Source organism: Berghia stephanieae, chromosome 2, assembly GCF_034508935.2.
Source record: "Berghia stephanieae isolate SIO BIC M18660-M18661 chromosome 2, UCSD_Bste_1.3, whole genome shotgun sequence".
In the NCBI taxonomy this organism is placed as follows: Eukaryota; Metazoa; Mollusca; class Gastropoda; order Nudibranchia; family Aeolidiidae; genus Berghia; species Berghia stephanieae.
This window is the reverse complement of record NC_088361.1, coordinates 96,522,105-96,537,793: the sequence shown is the minus strand read 5'-3', so window position 1 is coordinate 96,537,793 and position 15,689 is coordinate 96,522,105. Positions and strand designations below refer to the sequence as shown.

At 34.3% G+C, this 15,689-nt stretch overlaps 1 protein-coding gene across 2 annotated transcripts in view; it reads left to right on the top strand.

Moving 5' to 3' along the window:
• LOC144965950 (uncharacterized) overlaps window positions 1-14,768 on the top strand; it is a 51,875-nt gene extending 37,107 nt beyond the window's left edge. Inside the window, exons 6-9 of one of the 2 annotated variants that reach the window (XM_078901838.1) lie at window positions 1,730-1,856; window positions 6,796-6,885; window positions 8,322-8,437; window positions 10,777-14,768. In XM_078901838.1, the coding sequence (XP_078757964.1) occupies window positions 1,730-1,856; window positions 6,796-6,885; window positions 8,322-8,437; window positions 10,777-12,909 (2,466 nt within the window). In that variant the 3' untranslated portion in view covers window positions 12,910-14,768. The remainder of the gene's footprint in view (window positions 1-1,729; window positions 1,857-6,795; window positions 6,886-8,321; window positions 8,438-10,776) is intronic. The other variant, XM_078901839.1, reaches the window with a different exon arrangement.
• The last annotated feature ends 921 nt before the right edge of the window (window positions 14,769-15,689 follow it).

The window sequence follows — 15,689 nt, the reverse complement described above, 5'->3', positions numbered from 1 at the left end:
TTTTGGGGGTTTCTTTGGGGTAAAAAAAACCCAATAATTTTTTATAAAGGATGCGGCGCTTGGCTAAAAAAAGCACAAAACCCTTTGCCTTAGGAAGTATAACGGACCAATACACAAAACTAGTGAAACCTTTTTTTTAGGGTCGGGGTAATACAGTTTAATGAAATTATTTTAAATAAACGGGGGATGGAAAAAAAACAATAACAAAGACCCGAGTGACGTAAATTTTCAAAATTTTATTTTTAATCTTTCATATAAAATGAAAAGGGTCTCCCAAAAACATTTAGTAAAAATTATTCCTCCCAGTTCTGAATAAATTTTTTTTGGGGGGGGGGGGGGGGGGGGGGGGGGGGGGGGGGGGGGGGGGGGGGGGGGGGGGGATCCGAAATTTTTGTCTTACCTGAAACAAATCTTGCAGCATAATAAATGTAATTTTATATACTGTAACCCGAAATTGATGATGATATGCACAAGCAGTAAACAAGGGTACAGTACTTACTTACTTGGGATCAAAAGGAGTCAATATGCCTCAAGTTGTTATGAGGACTGCCATCATGTAAGGGAGACAATTACAGTTAATTCGTTATTAAAGCAAATTTACTTCCTTCCAAAATACTTTATGATCCTTATGAGGACAATCTCTCTTATTCTCTTTACTCTCTCTCTCTCTACTCTTCTCTCTCTTCTCTCTCTCTCTCTCTCTCTCTCTCCTCTCCCTCTCTCTCTCTCTCTCACTCTCTCTCTCTCTCTCTCTCTCCTCTCTCTCTCTCACTCTCTCCTCTCACTCTCTCCTCTCTCTTCTCTCTCTCTCTCTCTCTCTCTCTCTCTCTCTCTCTCCTCTCCCTCTCTCTTCTCTCTCTCTCTCCCTCTCTCTCTCTCTCTCTCTCTCTCTCTCTCTCTCTCTCTCTCTCTCTCTCTCTCTCTCTCTCTCTCTCTCCAGGTTATATACTGTCCCCCCAGGCATTGAACAATTAAATTTATTACCATAAAATCCAATATTTTAAACTGAAACAAAAAAAATTGATACGGCAACATCACTGCTTATTTTATTATTGCATTTTTTGTTTTTGGAATGAGCTGGCTTGTTGTTGCAATTGAGTATTAAATCCTTTTTGTCATTTTATCTGAGAGCTAAAACCAGCTATTAACAATTTTTAAATGTTATATAATTGCAAGTCAACAACTTCCCACTTCAAATTACAACCTTCTGGGTGGGGTCTTTTGACCTCCAATGGTGGACAGGAGGTTACTTACTGTGTTTTCAATCCCCTTGATCTGTTTTCTGAGTTGCTTTCTGTCTTTGTCTTGGCATGGGGTTACTTGGTTTTGTCCTGGTCCTTGCCAGAGTCCTTGGCTGAGAGGGAAACACTCAAATGTATTGTGTTTGTTTTGGGAGGTGATATTTTTTCCCTTGTAAATTATCTCTCTGTTATGTAATGATCATTATATTTTTGTTTTGAACATATCTTTGGGGGATCTTGTGCTGGTGTCTCGATGAAAATTTTCGATGATCTCAAACAAAGTACATTGATGGTATTGCTCTTGGAATTCCCCTTTGTCTAACTTTTTCTTTAATTGTATTTGTTGAATTAGAATTTTTTGACTATCACCATTTTCTTTCGTTTTACTGTTGCTTTATGACCTAAATTTCTTGCAAGAACTGTAAAAACAAACAAAAACTAATTACAAAAAACTCAAACCTAATGAATAATGATTGTGTCTTTTCCAGGGACAGTCCAAGCTTGTAGACCATTTAAGACGGAGTTACAGCACCAGTGACTTGACTGACGATGGTCAATCTGTAATGCAGAGGCATGAAGCGGTTGGAGGAGGAGACGAGGGAGATGATGAATTAGGTAGGATGATCGATATTTCATACAATTGGATTGTAGATGTGCCGGTGAACTGGTTGAAATTAGAAGACCGTACACTGGAACAACTTTTTTAGCGTTGTCAACTCAAAAGTTGTATCGGCCATTTCATGACAATGGAGACTTTAAAACAAATGCATTCTTTTTAGGCAAGCATACAATTGGGGTTTAGTTTAGTTGTTTTTTTATACAAGACTTAATTATTTTCAATATCATACTCAATTTCAAAACGATGAAAAAATCTTTGTGTAAATCAGTTTGACTCAAATCTAACCTTGTCTGATTTAACCATTGATTTCTCAAATCTCAAATGATGTTGAAACATCAAATAAAAAAAGTAAAAAAAATAGAAATTTGTCAGAAATTATTTTGACCTCATAATAAACAATTTCACTATCCTTACACACTTGCATCATAAACCAAGCCTATAGCATTTTATTTGTTTACCTGAACGGATATCCATATTTTTATACAGGAAAATTGATGGGGTTTTTTTATTAGACATTTTAATTATAAAAATATTCAAACTTATGGCTTATTGGAAAAGTGTGTGAATCTTTCCATTTTTGCTTACAGATTCTTCTTTCAAATTTTTAAATTATGAAAAAAAAGATAAAGCTTTTACCTTGGCGATGACAAGCATGCTTCTGCAACGTAAATTCGATTATATGTCTTGAAAGTAGAATTTTGATTTTAAGATAGATCAATCCATTCAATGTGCATGGTGCAACATGAGTTATAGATTTGTCCCAATAAAGCAGTGGGAACATTTGTTGTATATTAATGGTGGCAATGCATGAGCAAATCCTTAAAGGAACTCTTGTAAAGGTTTTTGGTTGATCTGCCCAAAGTTAAATATAACAGGGTGCACAAAGCTTGTATGTAGACTTCATAGTTTAGATCCGCCGATCATGAAAATGGGGACTTCAGAGGTTTGATCCACCAACCATGGATATGTGACCCACCACCTCAATTCGTTATTATGTTTTGGGTGAACCAGATCATGAAAAGTTGATTTAAATTTAACAGATCTCCCCCCCCCCCCCCCCCCCCCCCCCCCCCCCCCACGTTAAAGCCAGAAAAATGGATTTTTGAAATTTGAAATTTTCCAACTGACCTTGTTTGGAATTGACGGGTTGATTTTTAAAAAGATGAACGCTTTATTTGTTTAAAGGCACCAGTTAAGGGGAAGCTAGATGGATATGTATCTTTTTCTATGACTTAAGGATGATACCATTTGATGAAGAGAAGCTTTGCATGAAATATTTTCATTTTTTCTCTTTTTAACAAGAAAAAATGTCAGGCTTTTTTTTATTTGAGAAAAGGTAATCCGTGTTAAAATGGTCAAAGATATGAAGTTTTACAAGTTAGCTCCTTAAGAAAGTATATTCTTTCTTCTTTGTTAAACTAAAACTTTAGGCACATGTCTCGTATATCGGGCTATAAATTAAATTTTCACTATCTAAAACGTCCTGGCATAAAACAGTTGGATCGATAGAGGTCACAAACTAGATTTCATCTGATATAAATAGAATTGATGACAACCTTCAACAGTGTCTCTGAATCATTATATGCTAGCCATGACATGAATACATCTTACCTGCCAACCCTTTCGCTTTTGGCGGAATCATTCCTATTTTCACTCTTTCTTCCCCACTATTCTTCAATTGTTTCCAAAATTCCCATTTTCAGAAATGATGGTAGTGGTAAGAAGAAAAAGCAGGGGGGAGGGTTGTTAAAATTAATTGCACTCCTTTCCCCCTTCCCCATTCCATTATTTAACACATCTGATATGTAGTTTTGCCAGTTGGGCCAGAATACTGTCTTTATGTGGTGGTAAATTTGATACAGATCTATCCTTTGGTAAGAAATTCCTATTTTTTTGGTCTCAAATTCCTATTTTCTGACGTTCTGATTCCACTTTTGGAATGTGAGGAGTTGGCAGGTCTGATTACTTGTGTGAACTGGTAGTACCTCTTAATTCACACCTCCATTGAATTACTAACAGAAACTTCCTCTACTTCTTTTTCTTTATTAATGGAAGAGTTAAGTAAACAAAAAATTTTTTTTAAAAGGGTTTTATATTGCACGATATCCACTAAATGTGCTCAAAACGCTTTACAAAGTGTCCCTAACCAACAGCAATACTTAACATGTAGAACGAGACATAACGCCTGTTAGGCGATATTACAATTTTTCCTGACAGAGACAACGCTGTTGACGGCCAGGTACTCATTTTACACCTGAGTACGGTGAAAGAATGTCCTTCTCCAAGGACTCAATTATGCACAGAGCGAGGCTTGAACCCTTCTGATCCGAAAGCGAGCGTCATACCACAAGAGCACATAGCCACACAAAAGGAACTAGAGCTATCAATGAAGTGCAACAGTCACTCGACATTCGATTTTGCTTTTTTAATGTAATTGGCTGTTTTTGAGAGAAAAAAAATGAGCATTTCATTTATTTTTTTTTGCACCTAGATTTTATTGTCTTGTCATATTGTTGTGTCAGATGAGTCTGCTGACAGATCATAGTTTCATTTTCGGATAAAGGATTTTTAAAAAAAGTGATTTCAAGTTTAATAACTTTCTCTAAGTGTCCTGATTACATATCCAACTGTCTGGATGAAATGATTTGAAGAAAAAAAAAAAGAATCCACTTTAGGCCAAATAAAATAGCATTCCAATATCTGGCTTGCACTATATCATTTTGTTCTCTCTTACTTTCGCTTTTCTGCCAATAGCATCTTTCTCCCCCCCCCCCCTCTCTCTCTCTCTCTCTCTCTCTCTCTCTCTCTCTCTCTCTCTCTCTCTCTCTCTCTCTCTCGCTCTCTCTCTCGCTCTCTCTCTCGCTTCTCTCTCTCTCTCTCTCTCTCTCTCTCTCTCTCTCTCTCTCTCTCTCTCTCTCTCTCTCTCTCTCTCTCTCTCTCTGTGTGTGTAATTGTAAGTCTTTGTCATTCAATATGATGAAATATTGCTCTTTCTTTTAGAGATCTTTTCTGTTATGAAATTAAAACTCATTATGTCTTTCGCTTAACTTCTTGACAAATGCAAAAATGAACTCTGCTTCACACTTAATTCTTTTTTGCTTTTTCCCTATTATGCTTTTTGTTTTGAATATATACAACCCATTTTATTCTAGTTTTATTTATTCGGTGAATTTTTTTTAAAAGAAGAGAAAAAAAATCAAAACTAAGAACAAACTTGGTAGCCTGATTTTCTTGACATATATACTAGCGGACTTTAAAAAAATATGTGCATTTTGAATCTAGATAATGTGTTCAAAAATTAATGACGCATTCCTGGTTTGTTTGTTTTTTGTTCTTGTTAGATGCCCACATATTGTGCACATTTCCACTGTTTATTTTGCTTTTTGAGCAACCTTTGACACTTTTTCGAGACCTTTTCGCATTATTGGGTTAATGTCAGAATTCCAAATGTTTGTCATTTTCCTTTGAGTGGTGTTGCAGGAGCATAAAGCCTTAAGGTATGGTATATTCTTGAAAATAACTGTTTGTTTTGTAGTTGTCATGAAAAAGAATGGTCAAATTTTGTCAGTACTCAAAGAGCGAGTGTGGTTTCTATTTGCATTAATAACCGAGATCTCATGTTGTAGAAGTTTTAGAAAAATTCCTGAGGGATGTTGTTCCATTCATCAATTAATGCTTGTTCAAGGTTTGCAGGTAGACAGCTGCTGTGACATTTCTTATGAATACATAAATTGAAATTCGATCGGCATATGTAAGTGCGCCCCAGATTTGTACACTTCTACACCATAATGGTTATGCTGAAAAATATCTTTCTCTTTGGCTCTTCCATACAGGCAGACCTGTAGAATTATGAAATTTTGACTCCAATTTCAGAGTGTCATGAACATTTCTGAGTCATTAAAACTTATTGAAAATAAAAATTGACACCAGAGTGCATAATTCTAAGGATTTTGGAGTGTTATTTAATCATCGTGAGGGTAAATTGTTGATCTGTAAAGTTTGCTGTGACGACTACAATTTTTATCTTCTAAAAACTGCGAGTTTTTAGATTTTCAAATAGGCAGGTCTGTACATGTCATCTCCAATCTGCAAAAGACACATTGAATCGGCTTTTGTCAGAAAAGACAATAGATCTCCAGTCACGACTGGTCCAATGGATACGGTGTCGAGTCCAGTTCAATTTGTTGATTCCATGCTGCTGAGTTTTAGCGACTGCGATCAAAGCGCATCTATTTCTCAAGCCTGCTTCGTAAAGATGCTGCCAGATGGTTCTTTTGACCATTAAACGGGATCGCCTTGTTCCTCCAGCTGTTCAAGTTGTGGGGAAGAATCAATTTCAAAAGTGCTGGAGCATGGCATATTGATCTAGTCCAGGGCGAAGTATAGTTATTTGGTGACAAATAAAGATTGCTGATACTGGTCTTGAAGTTCTACTGAGCATTCCAATTGCCTGCCGATGATTTTCTTGAGACATTTTGCTTGATGAAAAATTATAGTTAATCACTCTTTTCTCCTTTGTAAGACATCAGAGAACAATCTAATACAATTTCATTTCAGTTGAGGCTTTTGTAGTGTTGAAAATGACAAAATTTGAATTTGTACACAAGCTGCAGCACAAACATGAACTATTCCTAGTATAAAGATAAACTTTACATTCAAAGAAAACATGTACAGTGCACATTGATAAGTACTCATAATCATGGCATACTTAAGATGCGTTTTTTAAAGTCTGCCAGTATAGATTTGTTAATCGTCACAAATTATTTAAACTTTAATTTTAATTGCTTGATTTTTTTAATGTTACTCATACTCATAGTTTTTTGACATGCGTACAAGACCAAGATCTAGTGAAGTGGAAACAATTGTAAAACTTGCTATTTACTGATTCACTCCTAGGTTTAATACAGAACACTACTTATGATTTCATCTTTTCAGACAACAGACTTATAGAAGATAATGCAGAACTTCAAATGCGCACCACTTCATCCAAAGCCAAATTAAGCAGAAGTAAAAGTTCTGCATCCTGTAAGTCTTCATATATACTACAATCAATTTGACCAATTTTATTTGTTGTGTAAAAGCGATAATGGGGTGAATTTGATTCACAAATACACACACACTCTCACTCACAAACACGTGATTAATACACATTTTCAGTGGAGTTTGAGATTGAATAATACATATCTTCATATTTTGGTGGTGGAGTTGAGACGTGTCAGATATAGGAGTTTTATTTACTGACTTAATTCCATTACGTTTTACCCTATTAGAATTTACATATATCCTGCTACAACTTCTGGACTAAAGTATGTAAATGTGTTTAACAAGAGCATGTTATTTGTCTTGCTCCACCTAATGCTGGCATCAGATAAACTTGTATATTTATTTTAGGATACGGTTTGTTCTGTAATTTTATATGTTTTGTTTATTAAATTATGATATGGTTTAGAATGTATTGTTTGTTATGACGATAATTGAATGATTTTTCTGCTATAAATTGCAAAAGAAGAGCTTTACTATAGGCTAACTCTGGTTTTCCTCACTACGCTTTCAGCTAAATAACTTTCCATTGACAGGCTCTTTTTTTTATCTCTATGGGAATGCAAGGTCTACTTCTAGGTAAATGAAAACAAAAAAACTTGCTTAATTAAAAACGATCTTATGCTGAGTCTATTTATACGATCATGTCTGGAGGGGAGGGGGGGGGGGAGGGGGGGGGGGGGGGGGCGAGCGCGGCGTGTGAAATTAATTTTAGTGAATACAATTGAAATAAGTAAGGCTCTATTTCTAAGCCTACAAAAAAAAATATCCTGCATAAAACTAGTAATTAGTAGCGTATTTGATTATGATGTAGATGTGGAATTATATTTTTAAAGAGAGTAAGTGTCTACACTTAGCTTCATTCTGTAAGGAATTATATGATTGGCCCCCAATCAAAATATTCTTAAGGGGCTTTAGGGAATCCATTTATTTTACATATGATGTGTTAAAAGGAGATACTTATGTGCCTTTACAGATGGGATTTTAGTGGGCTCCAAACTGACATCAAATCTTATTGTTTTCACCAAGGGCGCTGTAACAGAGTTTGGGCTTTTGACTCATTAGATATTAGTATATTGAGCAATGGGAGAGATGATGAATTATAAATCAGTTTTGCTGTTAAGCCCCCCACACATTAAGTCCCAAGTTTTATTGTGGCCTCTGCCATTAAGATACGATTGGTACAGATTGAATTAATTTTACTGTCTGGTTATAATTATCAAACATAACAATCACTTTTTTCTGCCACCAACATCACTGATGCTTTTACACCTTTATAACACTGAAAGCTGTATTTAACACATTTGCTTTTGACACAAAAATAAGGTACGTTTCAGGAACTCCGTTGCATTTTCTTGTTTTAATGAAAATTTATTTAAATATTTATTTTTGTGAACTTGGTTTCTTTTCTACCCCCACAGCTTATTCCTTAAGCAGTGTGAAAGAAGAAGACAATGAGGGAGAAGAGGAGGAGAAAGTTATCACCGAAACATTTACTATACCTGTCAGTTCTAGGAAGCCATTGACAGCTAAGGAAGTGAGTTAAAAAAAAAATAAGAGGTTGGCTCAATCTGCAGACAGCCTGCTTCTATTATCTGTTTATGATGTTATTCGCTGTTGATGGTTATATATGTAGGTTGTCAATTGTAAGATTAGGGATGAGCAGTTGCATAAAACATTTGAGTTTGCCTCTTAATTATTTTAGAAAATGTATTCATTGATTTTGTTTTTAATTTGCCCTTTTAAAAAAATTTGTCTTGCTGTTTACCTTGATGTTCTATATGTTTTTTTGGTTTTTAAAATCGTTTTGTTTGTTTGTTCATGTAGTAAAAACAATTTGTTTCAAAGTAGTTTTATTTTTGAATATGTAATTCATGTTGTCTTTGCGTCTTTATGCTCATGTCAGCTAGAGGGATTCAATATATGTCAAAAGTTTATAAATGTTTTCCAATTTGTCTCTTTTTGTTTTCCTAAAACTTTTCTGGGTTGCTTTTTATGTTTGTTTTCTTTCATCTACTCCAATCAACCCATTTTCATATTCTGACAGATATCGAAAAGCAACATTCCACCAGTAAAATGGTATTAGTTTGATTCACTTTTAAAAGATGCTTTCAACATTCCAACCTTACGGTGCTAATTGAACTATTCAACTCATTGTAAATTGCTGGTGTTGGGTCACCTTATTTTCAAATACAATTGATTCAAATATATGAATTCTAGTAATTTTTCTCAATTCTTTAAACACGTTAACACATAATACTTTAAACTCGTTAAGTTTTTTCTTATATTTAATGTTTAGGAATTAAAAAAAAAAATAATTTCTGGACTTTTAAAGATCAATGAAGTCGAGCTTCTTTATTTAATGCTGAAGTAAGGATTTGTATTGAGCTTTGGCTTACTTATTATTTCCTTCCCCATTGCAGGTGCATTTTCTTTACTTACTTTCAACCGCCTTCAACCAGATAGCATTTATATTTGTTAAATTAGAAAGCATATCGAAATGTACAAATTCTTATGATTAAGACTTAATCTTTCTGACCACTTTGACTCTCTGTTAACAGTTACCTCCTCTTTCCTTGATGATTAATCAAATTGGAAATTGATGTTATTAATACTGTTATTATTATTATTATTATTATTATTATTATTATTATTATTATTATTATTATTATTATTATTATTATTATTATTATCATTATTATTATTATTATTATTATTATTATTATTATTATTATTATTATTATTATTATTATTATTATTATTATTATTATTATTATTATTATCGTTGTTATTATTATTTTTGTTGTTGTTGTTGTTTTTGTTAGGATAAAAATTATATAGCTGGATCATTGGCGGACACCAAACGTTATATGGTATAGATAATAATCAGGGAAGATTTCATTTTCAAATCTACCAAACTCTTTCTCCTACGTCATTGAGGATCAGACTAGGACAAATGAAGGGACCTAATCGTGCTGGTATTTTGATGGAAGAGATGTGAAGCTTGCAAATTTCACTTCCTCTTAGAGAAAGTACACTTTGTTGGTTTTTTGTTTTTTTTTTGTTTTTTTTTTTTGTTGTTTTTTTTTTGGTTTTTTTGGGGGGGGGGGGGGGTTGTTTTGTTTTTGTTTTGCTCACTTAGTATTTTTAAAAGGGGTTTTCTCTCTCTATTTTTAAGCATTTCAAATCTTATATTTACAAATACTCTGTTTAGCTGATTAAAGATTTCTTCCTCCCCATTTTTAAAACTCTGTGTTGGTCAATCTGAATGAGACAGCGCTACTTATTGAGATCAAGACAAACACAGCCTCACTCCTTGAAGACCTCGAATATAAAGCGGTCGTGGCTGGAACAATAACCCTGTTTCAAGTCATTTTGATAGTTTGAAAGAGGTATTCTATTTCCCCCTTGGCATGTTTGCATAACATGTGAGTGGGTCTGTGTTTAACCCTTTAATGGCGAGACCTGTTTTCAATGAATATCATAATTTCCTTCAACTATTTATCTGGTTATTACACTATTCTTAACATTTTTCACCCTGGAGGGCAGTAATCCAGGTTTTTTACTTCATCCTGAGTCAAATAATTGTTACTGCTTGCTTGGTGAAATCTGTAATATCTGTCCCAAAAAAAAAGAGTTAAGTAAAACCCCGCCAGTAAAGGGTTAAATAATCTATTTAACATATCCTTTATTATTTGAGCATAATGGTTAAAAGGTGTGACTGTTTTTATTTCATCACATCAAGGAAAAAGTAATTTAAAAAAAAATTAATATATTTATATACTGCACCGTTTTCATTCACTTCATTTTTTTTTTTACTGATTTTTATTGCACATTCAAGGTATATATATTGATTTCTTCCTGTTTTTAATACAGGACTTCCTCCTTAGAGCTCAGCGTCTCACCAGATGTCAGTCTCTCCCTCCTCCTATCAATGATAGCAAACTGTCATTCCGACCACATACAACCTCAACAATATTAAGCACAGTTGAAAGTAAAAGGCAGTTTTTTGCTCAAAATAGATACAGTGCCAAATCATTGGACGATGATAGCGAAAGTAAGGCAGATATAAAAAAGAAAATTGTTCCCATTGTTTCAAAAACATTGAGTTCCACTGTGCAGGAAAGAAGAAATTTGTTCACAAAAGCTCATTCCCAGGATAACATTATCATTCAGAGATCCAAGCCTCACATAGTTGCTGGCATTAATACTCAGGCCAGGAAAAAATTGTTATTACAAAGAGCTCAGTCTGAAGAACCAGGAGACCGACATAATCCTGAAATGATGCATTATCAAAAACCCTTTTCACTGCAAGGCCCATCAAGTAGGAAGCAAATCACTTTTCCAGTAAAGAAAGAGAAAGATTTTTCAAGTTCAGGTTTGACAGGTTTTGCTTCAAATGATAGCAATAAAACATCTAGTCTGCAAGGAGAGAAAGAAAAAGCCAGTAAGTTGATTTCATCAAAGGGAAAAGCAAAAGATGATAAAGAAGTAGGTTCTGAAGTGACTAAGAACCTTAGTAAATCTAGAGCTTTAAAGAATGAGTTGATATTGCTTTCGGATAATGAAGACTGGTTGAGTGTGGAGGATGACGACAGTGATTCAGGGTCTTTGATATTTTGTGAAATGGACAATGCTGTTGATGATGATATTTGTAGTGATGAGTCACCAATTCTTGAATACAAATCTTTTGTACCTTGCTCATATGATTTGATGCAGAATAGAAAAGATTCCTCTGACGTCATCCTCATTGACAGTCCAAAACTGATCAGGTTACAAAAGCAAACATCTTCTAAAGAAAGTGACGTTGAGTCAGAAGAGATCAGTGGAAAAAGGAAAGTAAATGAGGATTCTGAAAATATTCCTTATCAGCAAAGTGTAGGAGATGATGTTATCATTGTTGACAGTCCAAAAATCATCAGATTGCAAAGAAAAACGCTTTCTAAACAAAATGACACTGGAGAAGAAGAGGTGGATGAGAGGAGAAAAACTAATCAGGAATTTGAAAATCTCTCTTGTCAGCAAAGATCAAGAGATGATGTCACTGTTGTTGACAGTCCTAAACTCAGGTTACAAAAACCTATGTCTTCAAATGAAACAAAAGCCATGTACGAGACAGAAAAAACTTATCAAATGGTTGCTTACCACCAAAAGTCAGATGATAATGATGCCATTGTAAAAAACAGCCGGAAACTGAGCCATTTGCAAAAACAAATGTCTTCAGAAGAAAATGGCCTTGAACTACACAGGAACGATAAGAGAGAAAATATCTTAAAAGAACCTGAAAAGCTATGTAATCAGCAAAAGACAAGATATGATGATAATGAGTCTCAATTCAAAGAATCACGTTTATCAGAGGATTTCTCTGATATGTTTACAAATATTGTCAAAGATGATTTGAGTGTTAAAGAATCTGCACTTGCTGTAAAACGGATTTTATCTGAGGGGGAAGATTCTGATTCTGACACAGGGCAAGATGTGGAAGCTACATGTATTGACAGTTCATCTCAAGAGAGACAATATAAGAAGGGTCCAAATGCCAGACCATTCCAGTTCAAGGGATCAAAGTTTCCAAGGCTCGATGAAAAATGTCAATCTCAGAGTGCTCCGACCAGCCCTGTCACGTCCAGAACAAAGCGTTCTAGAGGGCCTTACTACACCCTTGATCCATCCCTTGGGTCTTGGCGATTGGAGTTGAGTTCAAGACGACTCTACGCTAGTACTCCAGACACTCGTCCAGATTTATTTCGGTTCGGACAAAGCAATACTTTACCTCTGGCAAAAGATACAAGAATATTGTCGCACACTCATCAAGATTCGAACACAGATTCAAGTCCCTTGAAAGAGAAAGGTTTCTTCAGATCAGTGAGCATGGAGTCTTCGAAAGAAACAACACAGAATCCATCAGCCTATTTACCTGTGATGCAACCAAGAGCCAAATCTTTGTCTTTAGAAAGGGAATGTTCGTCAGGATGCTCAATACCTAATGCTCAAAACAGGAAAACATAACCATATATTCCATACAGAGATGACTTTTTAAATTTGAACTTGAAATAGTGTTGAGTTGCATTGTCTATTGTGTGCCTAACAAATATTTAGCAAAGCCAGTATTATCCATTGCGTTATTAATGCTGAATCAAAGGAAACAATAAATTCCTTCAAATGTTATGCTCCTGGATGTCAATGATGAGGTTCTAAAGGATCGGGAAATTGAGGAATGTTTGAGAAAAGAAAAAAAATCACAAAGTGGAAAAAAGAGGACAATTTTCTTCTATTTCGTAGAGGTAATAAACTAGTTATTGGCATTATGGGAATGCATTTATGTTGAAAGTAGATTTCTCCAGATGTGTTGCCGGCATCAACAGATAATTTGCTTGCATAGCTTCCCCTTCTTTAAGTCTGATAGATATTAAAATAGCACAATGCAGCTTTCACCAGAGAGACCACAAAAAAAAAAAAGTTAAAATACATTTTAAACCCCGGATGTTAACTAGTCTGATTGTCTGCTGGTACCATGACCTTTGTGTTGTGCTTAATTGTCTTGCTGTGTTCATATCCCATCAATATTTCTCATGTGTCTACATCTCATCTTGTCCAAATGAATTTTAAAAATATGTCATCTGTCTTCTCTTATCTGACATAAAGCTTCATTCACAACCGGTGCATCTGTGTGACCTGAGCTTTTACCATAGCTACTCATTCGTATAGGATGCATGCCTGATAATTTAAAGCTTTCAAAATATAGTTAAATATTTCCATTGTATGGTTCATGGGCTCAGAAAGTTTGAATATTCTACTCATTGATTGTTTCATCAGAAAGCTGAGGTTAAAACAAAGGGAAAAAAGGGAAAGAAAAGGAGATATTTAAGGCTGTTTCAAAAGGCTGTTTGTGTATTTCGACACAAAAAGACATGAATATGAAGCTATGAAAAATTTGAATAATAGAAATGACCTTATTTTCATCAGCATCTATAAATTTGGGTTAAATAATGACAAATTACCAACAAAAAAAAAAGAGAAATAGTCTTATCAAGAATTGATGGACAAACATGATGCTATGTTTGTACTTTTTCAACACTTAAATCAGCTATTCCAACTTATCTTTTGGTGCCAGAGCCTCGTTTTAAAAAAATATTATTTTATTAAATGCTAAGAAAATTATGAAAACTATAAATTCTTCTGTCATAGTCAAAGTTATATTGTTTTGTTTTTTAAAATGTTATCTTTCAGGTTTTTTGTTTTTATTTTGTTAAGGAATGATATATACAAGTTAACCATACAAAAACAAAAAAATAGGTAAACCAATTCAATGATTAAATGGAAATAAAACTGTTTAGTTACACCAATCAGCACCATACTTCAACACAATTTAGTCAACCCAACTGCATTAGGATTTATGTAAACAAAACATATAAGTAAACCTTCATGATGGCTTCTCGGGGAATAAACAGTTTAATGACTGTCAAATTTCTTTTGCTTTGAAATGCTATTTTGAAACTAAATCTGTAAAAAGATTTCAAACTTTTTTTGTGGAACATTTTGGTCTTGAGAGAAGAACAAAGCATTTTTTGCCCTGGCCTAAAATATTGAAATTGGTTCATTTCATTGATATTGATAATAATGGGTTGATTGAACAAAACACAAATAATCTATTTGCTGCCGAAGTTTGGATTTGCAAGTACCCCACGAAACTCAGACAAAAATTAAAAACATTGATAGATTGCTCTCAGAATCGACTACTGTTTCCTATTTAAACCAGTGTTCTTTGTCTTATTTTTTATTGTAAATCTAGAATGTTTTGAATATTTCACTGTCTTACTTTTTACTGGAAAGTGTTGCAAATGCTGTAAATCCCTTAAAAATAAAAAGGAAATCAAACAATACCTTAATATTATTGATAACAGATCATTCATGTTTATTCTTATAGTGTGGCTCATGGACAAAGCGCTTTTTAACACAGATGGGTATTTTAAGAGTAAACATTTCATTTACTGGGGTATACCAAAGCCAGAAGAGTGTTGGGATAAAACTCTCCATGATCAAAAAGTGACAATTTTGAGCAGCCATTATTGGGCCATTCTTTTTCATGGACAAGGATGATAATATCATTACTGTTACATCTGAACAATACATAACAATCGATTGTCCTAGATGATAAAAATTTCCAATGTTACCAACAAGTTGGAGGAGACCCAATACTCACCCTCCAATGAATTTACAAACTTTTCAACAACACGGCCATCAGTTGAAATACTACAATGCCTTAGGATAGCCATAGCTTTAATCGCAGTCCCTTGGACTTCTATTTCTGGGGACGTGTTAAAGACAAAAGGTTTGGGATGAACTCAAGACCTAACTAAAATATGCAATTGTTATGAATGTGAAGGATATTACAAGGACCACTGAAAAGACGCTTAATCGTTTGCAGGTTGGTCCAAGAAAAGCATTGGTGGATGGGGAAGGCACATCGTGCACTTTATCTATTTTGGATTTCATTTAAATTTGGTCACACTTAATTGCCAGTGGATGTTCTTTGAATGAACAAACATTTTTTTTTAATGCACCCTAATTATTTAACTGTTAAAAATGTTCACTTTTGGTTTATCTTTTTTTTTTTCCCCATCTCTTGGCAGATTTAAGCTGCCTGACAATGATACAGCAATAACCTTCATTACAATCAAATCAATATATTTAATTGTTTTTGATGAAATGTTTCTTATTCATTGATACCTTCTAGCATTATATGTTTACCACAGAATCGTAAGAAAATGCAGTGAGATCCAGCAGAA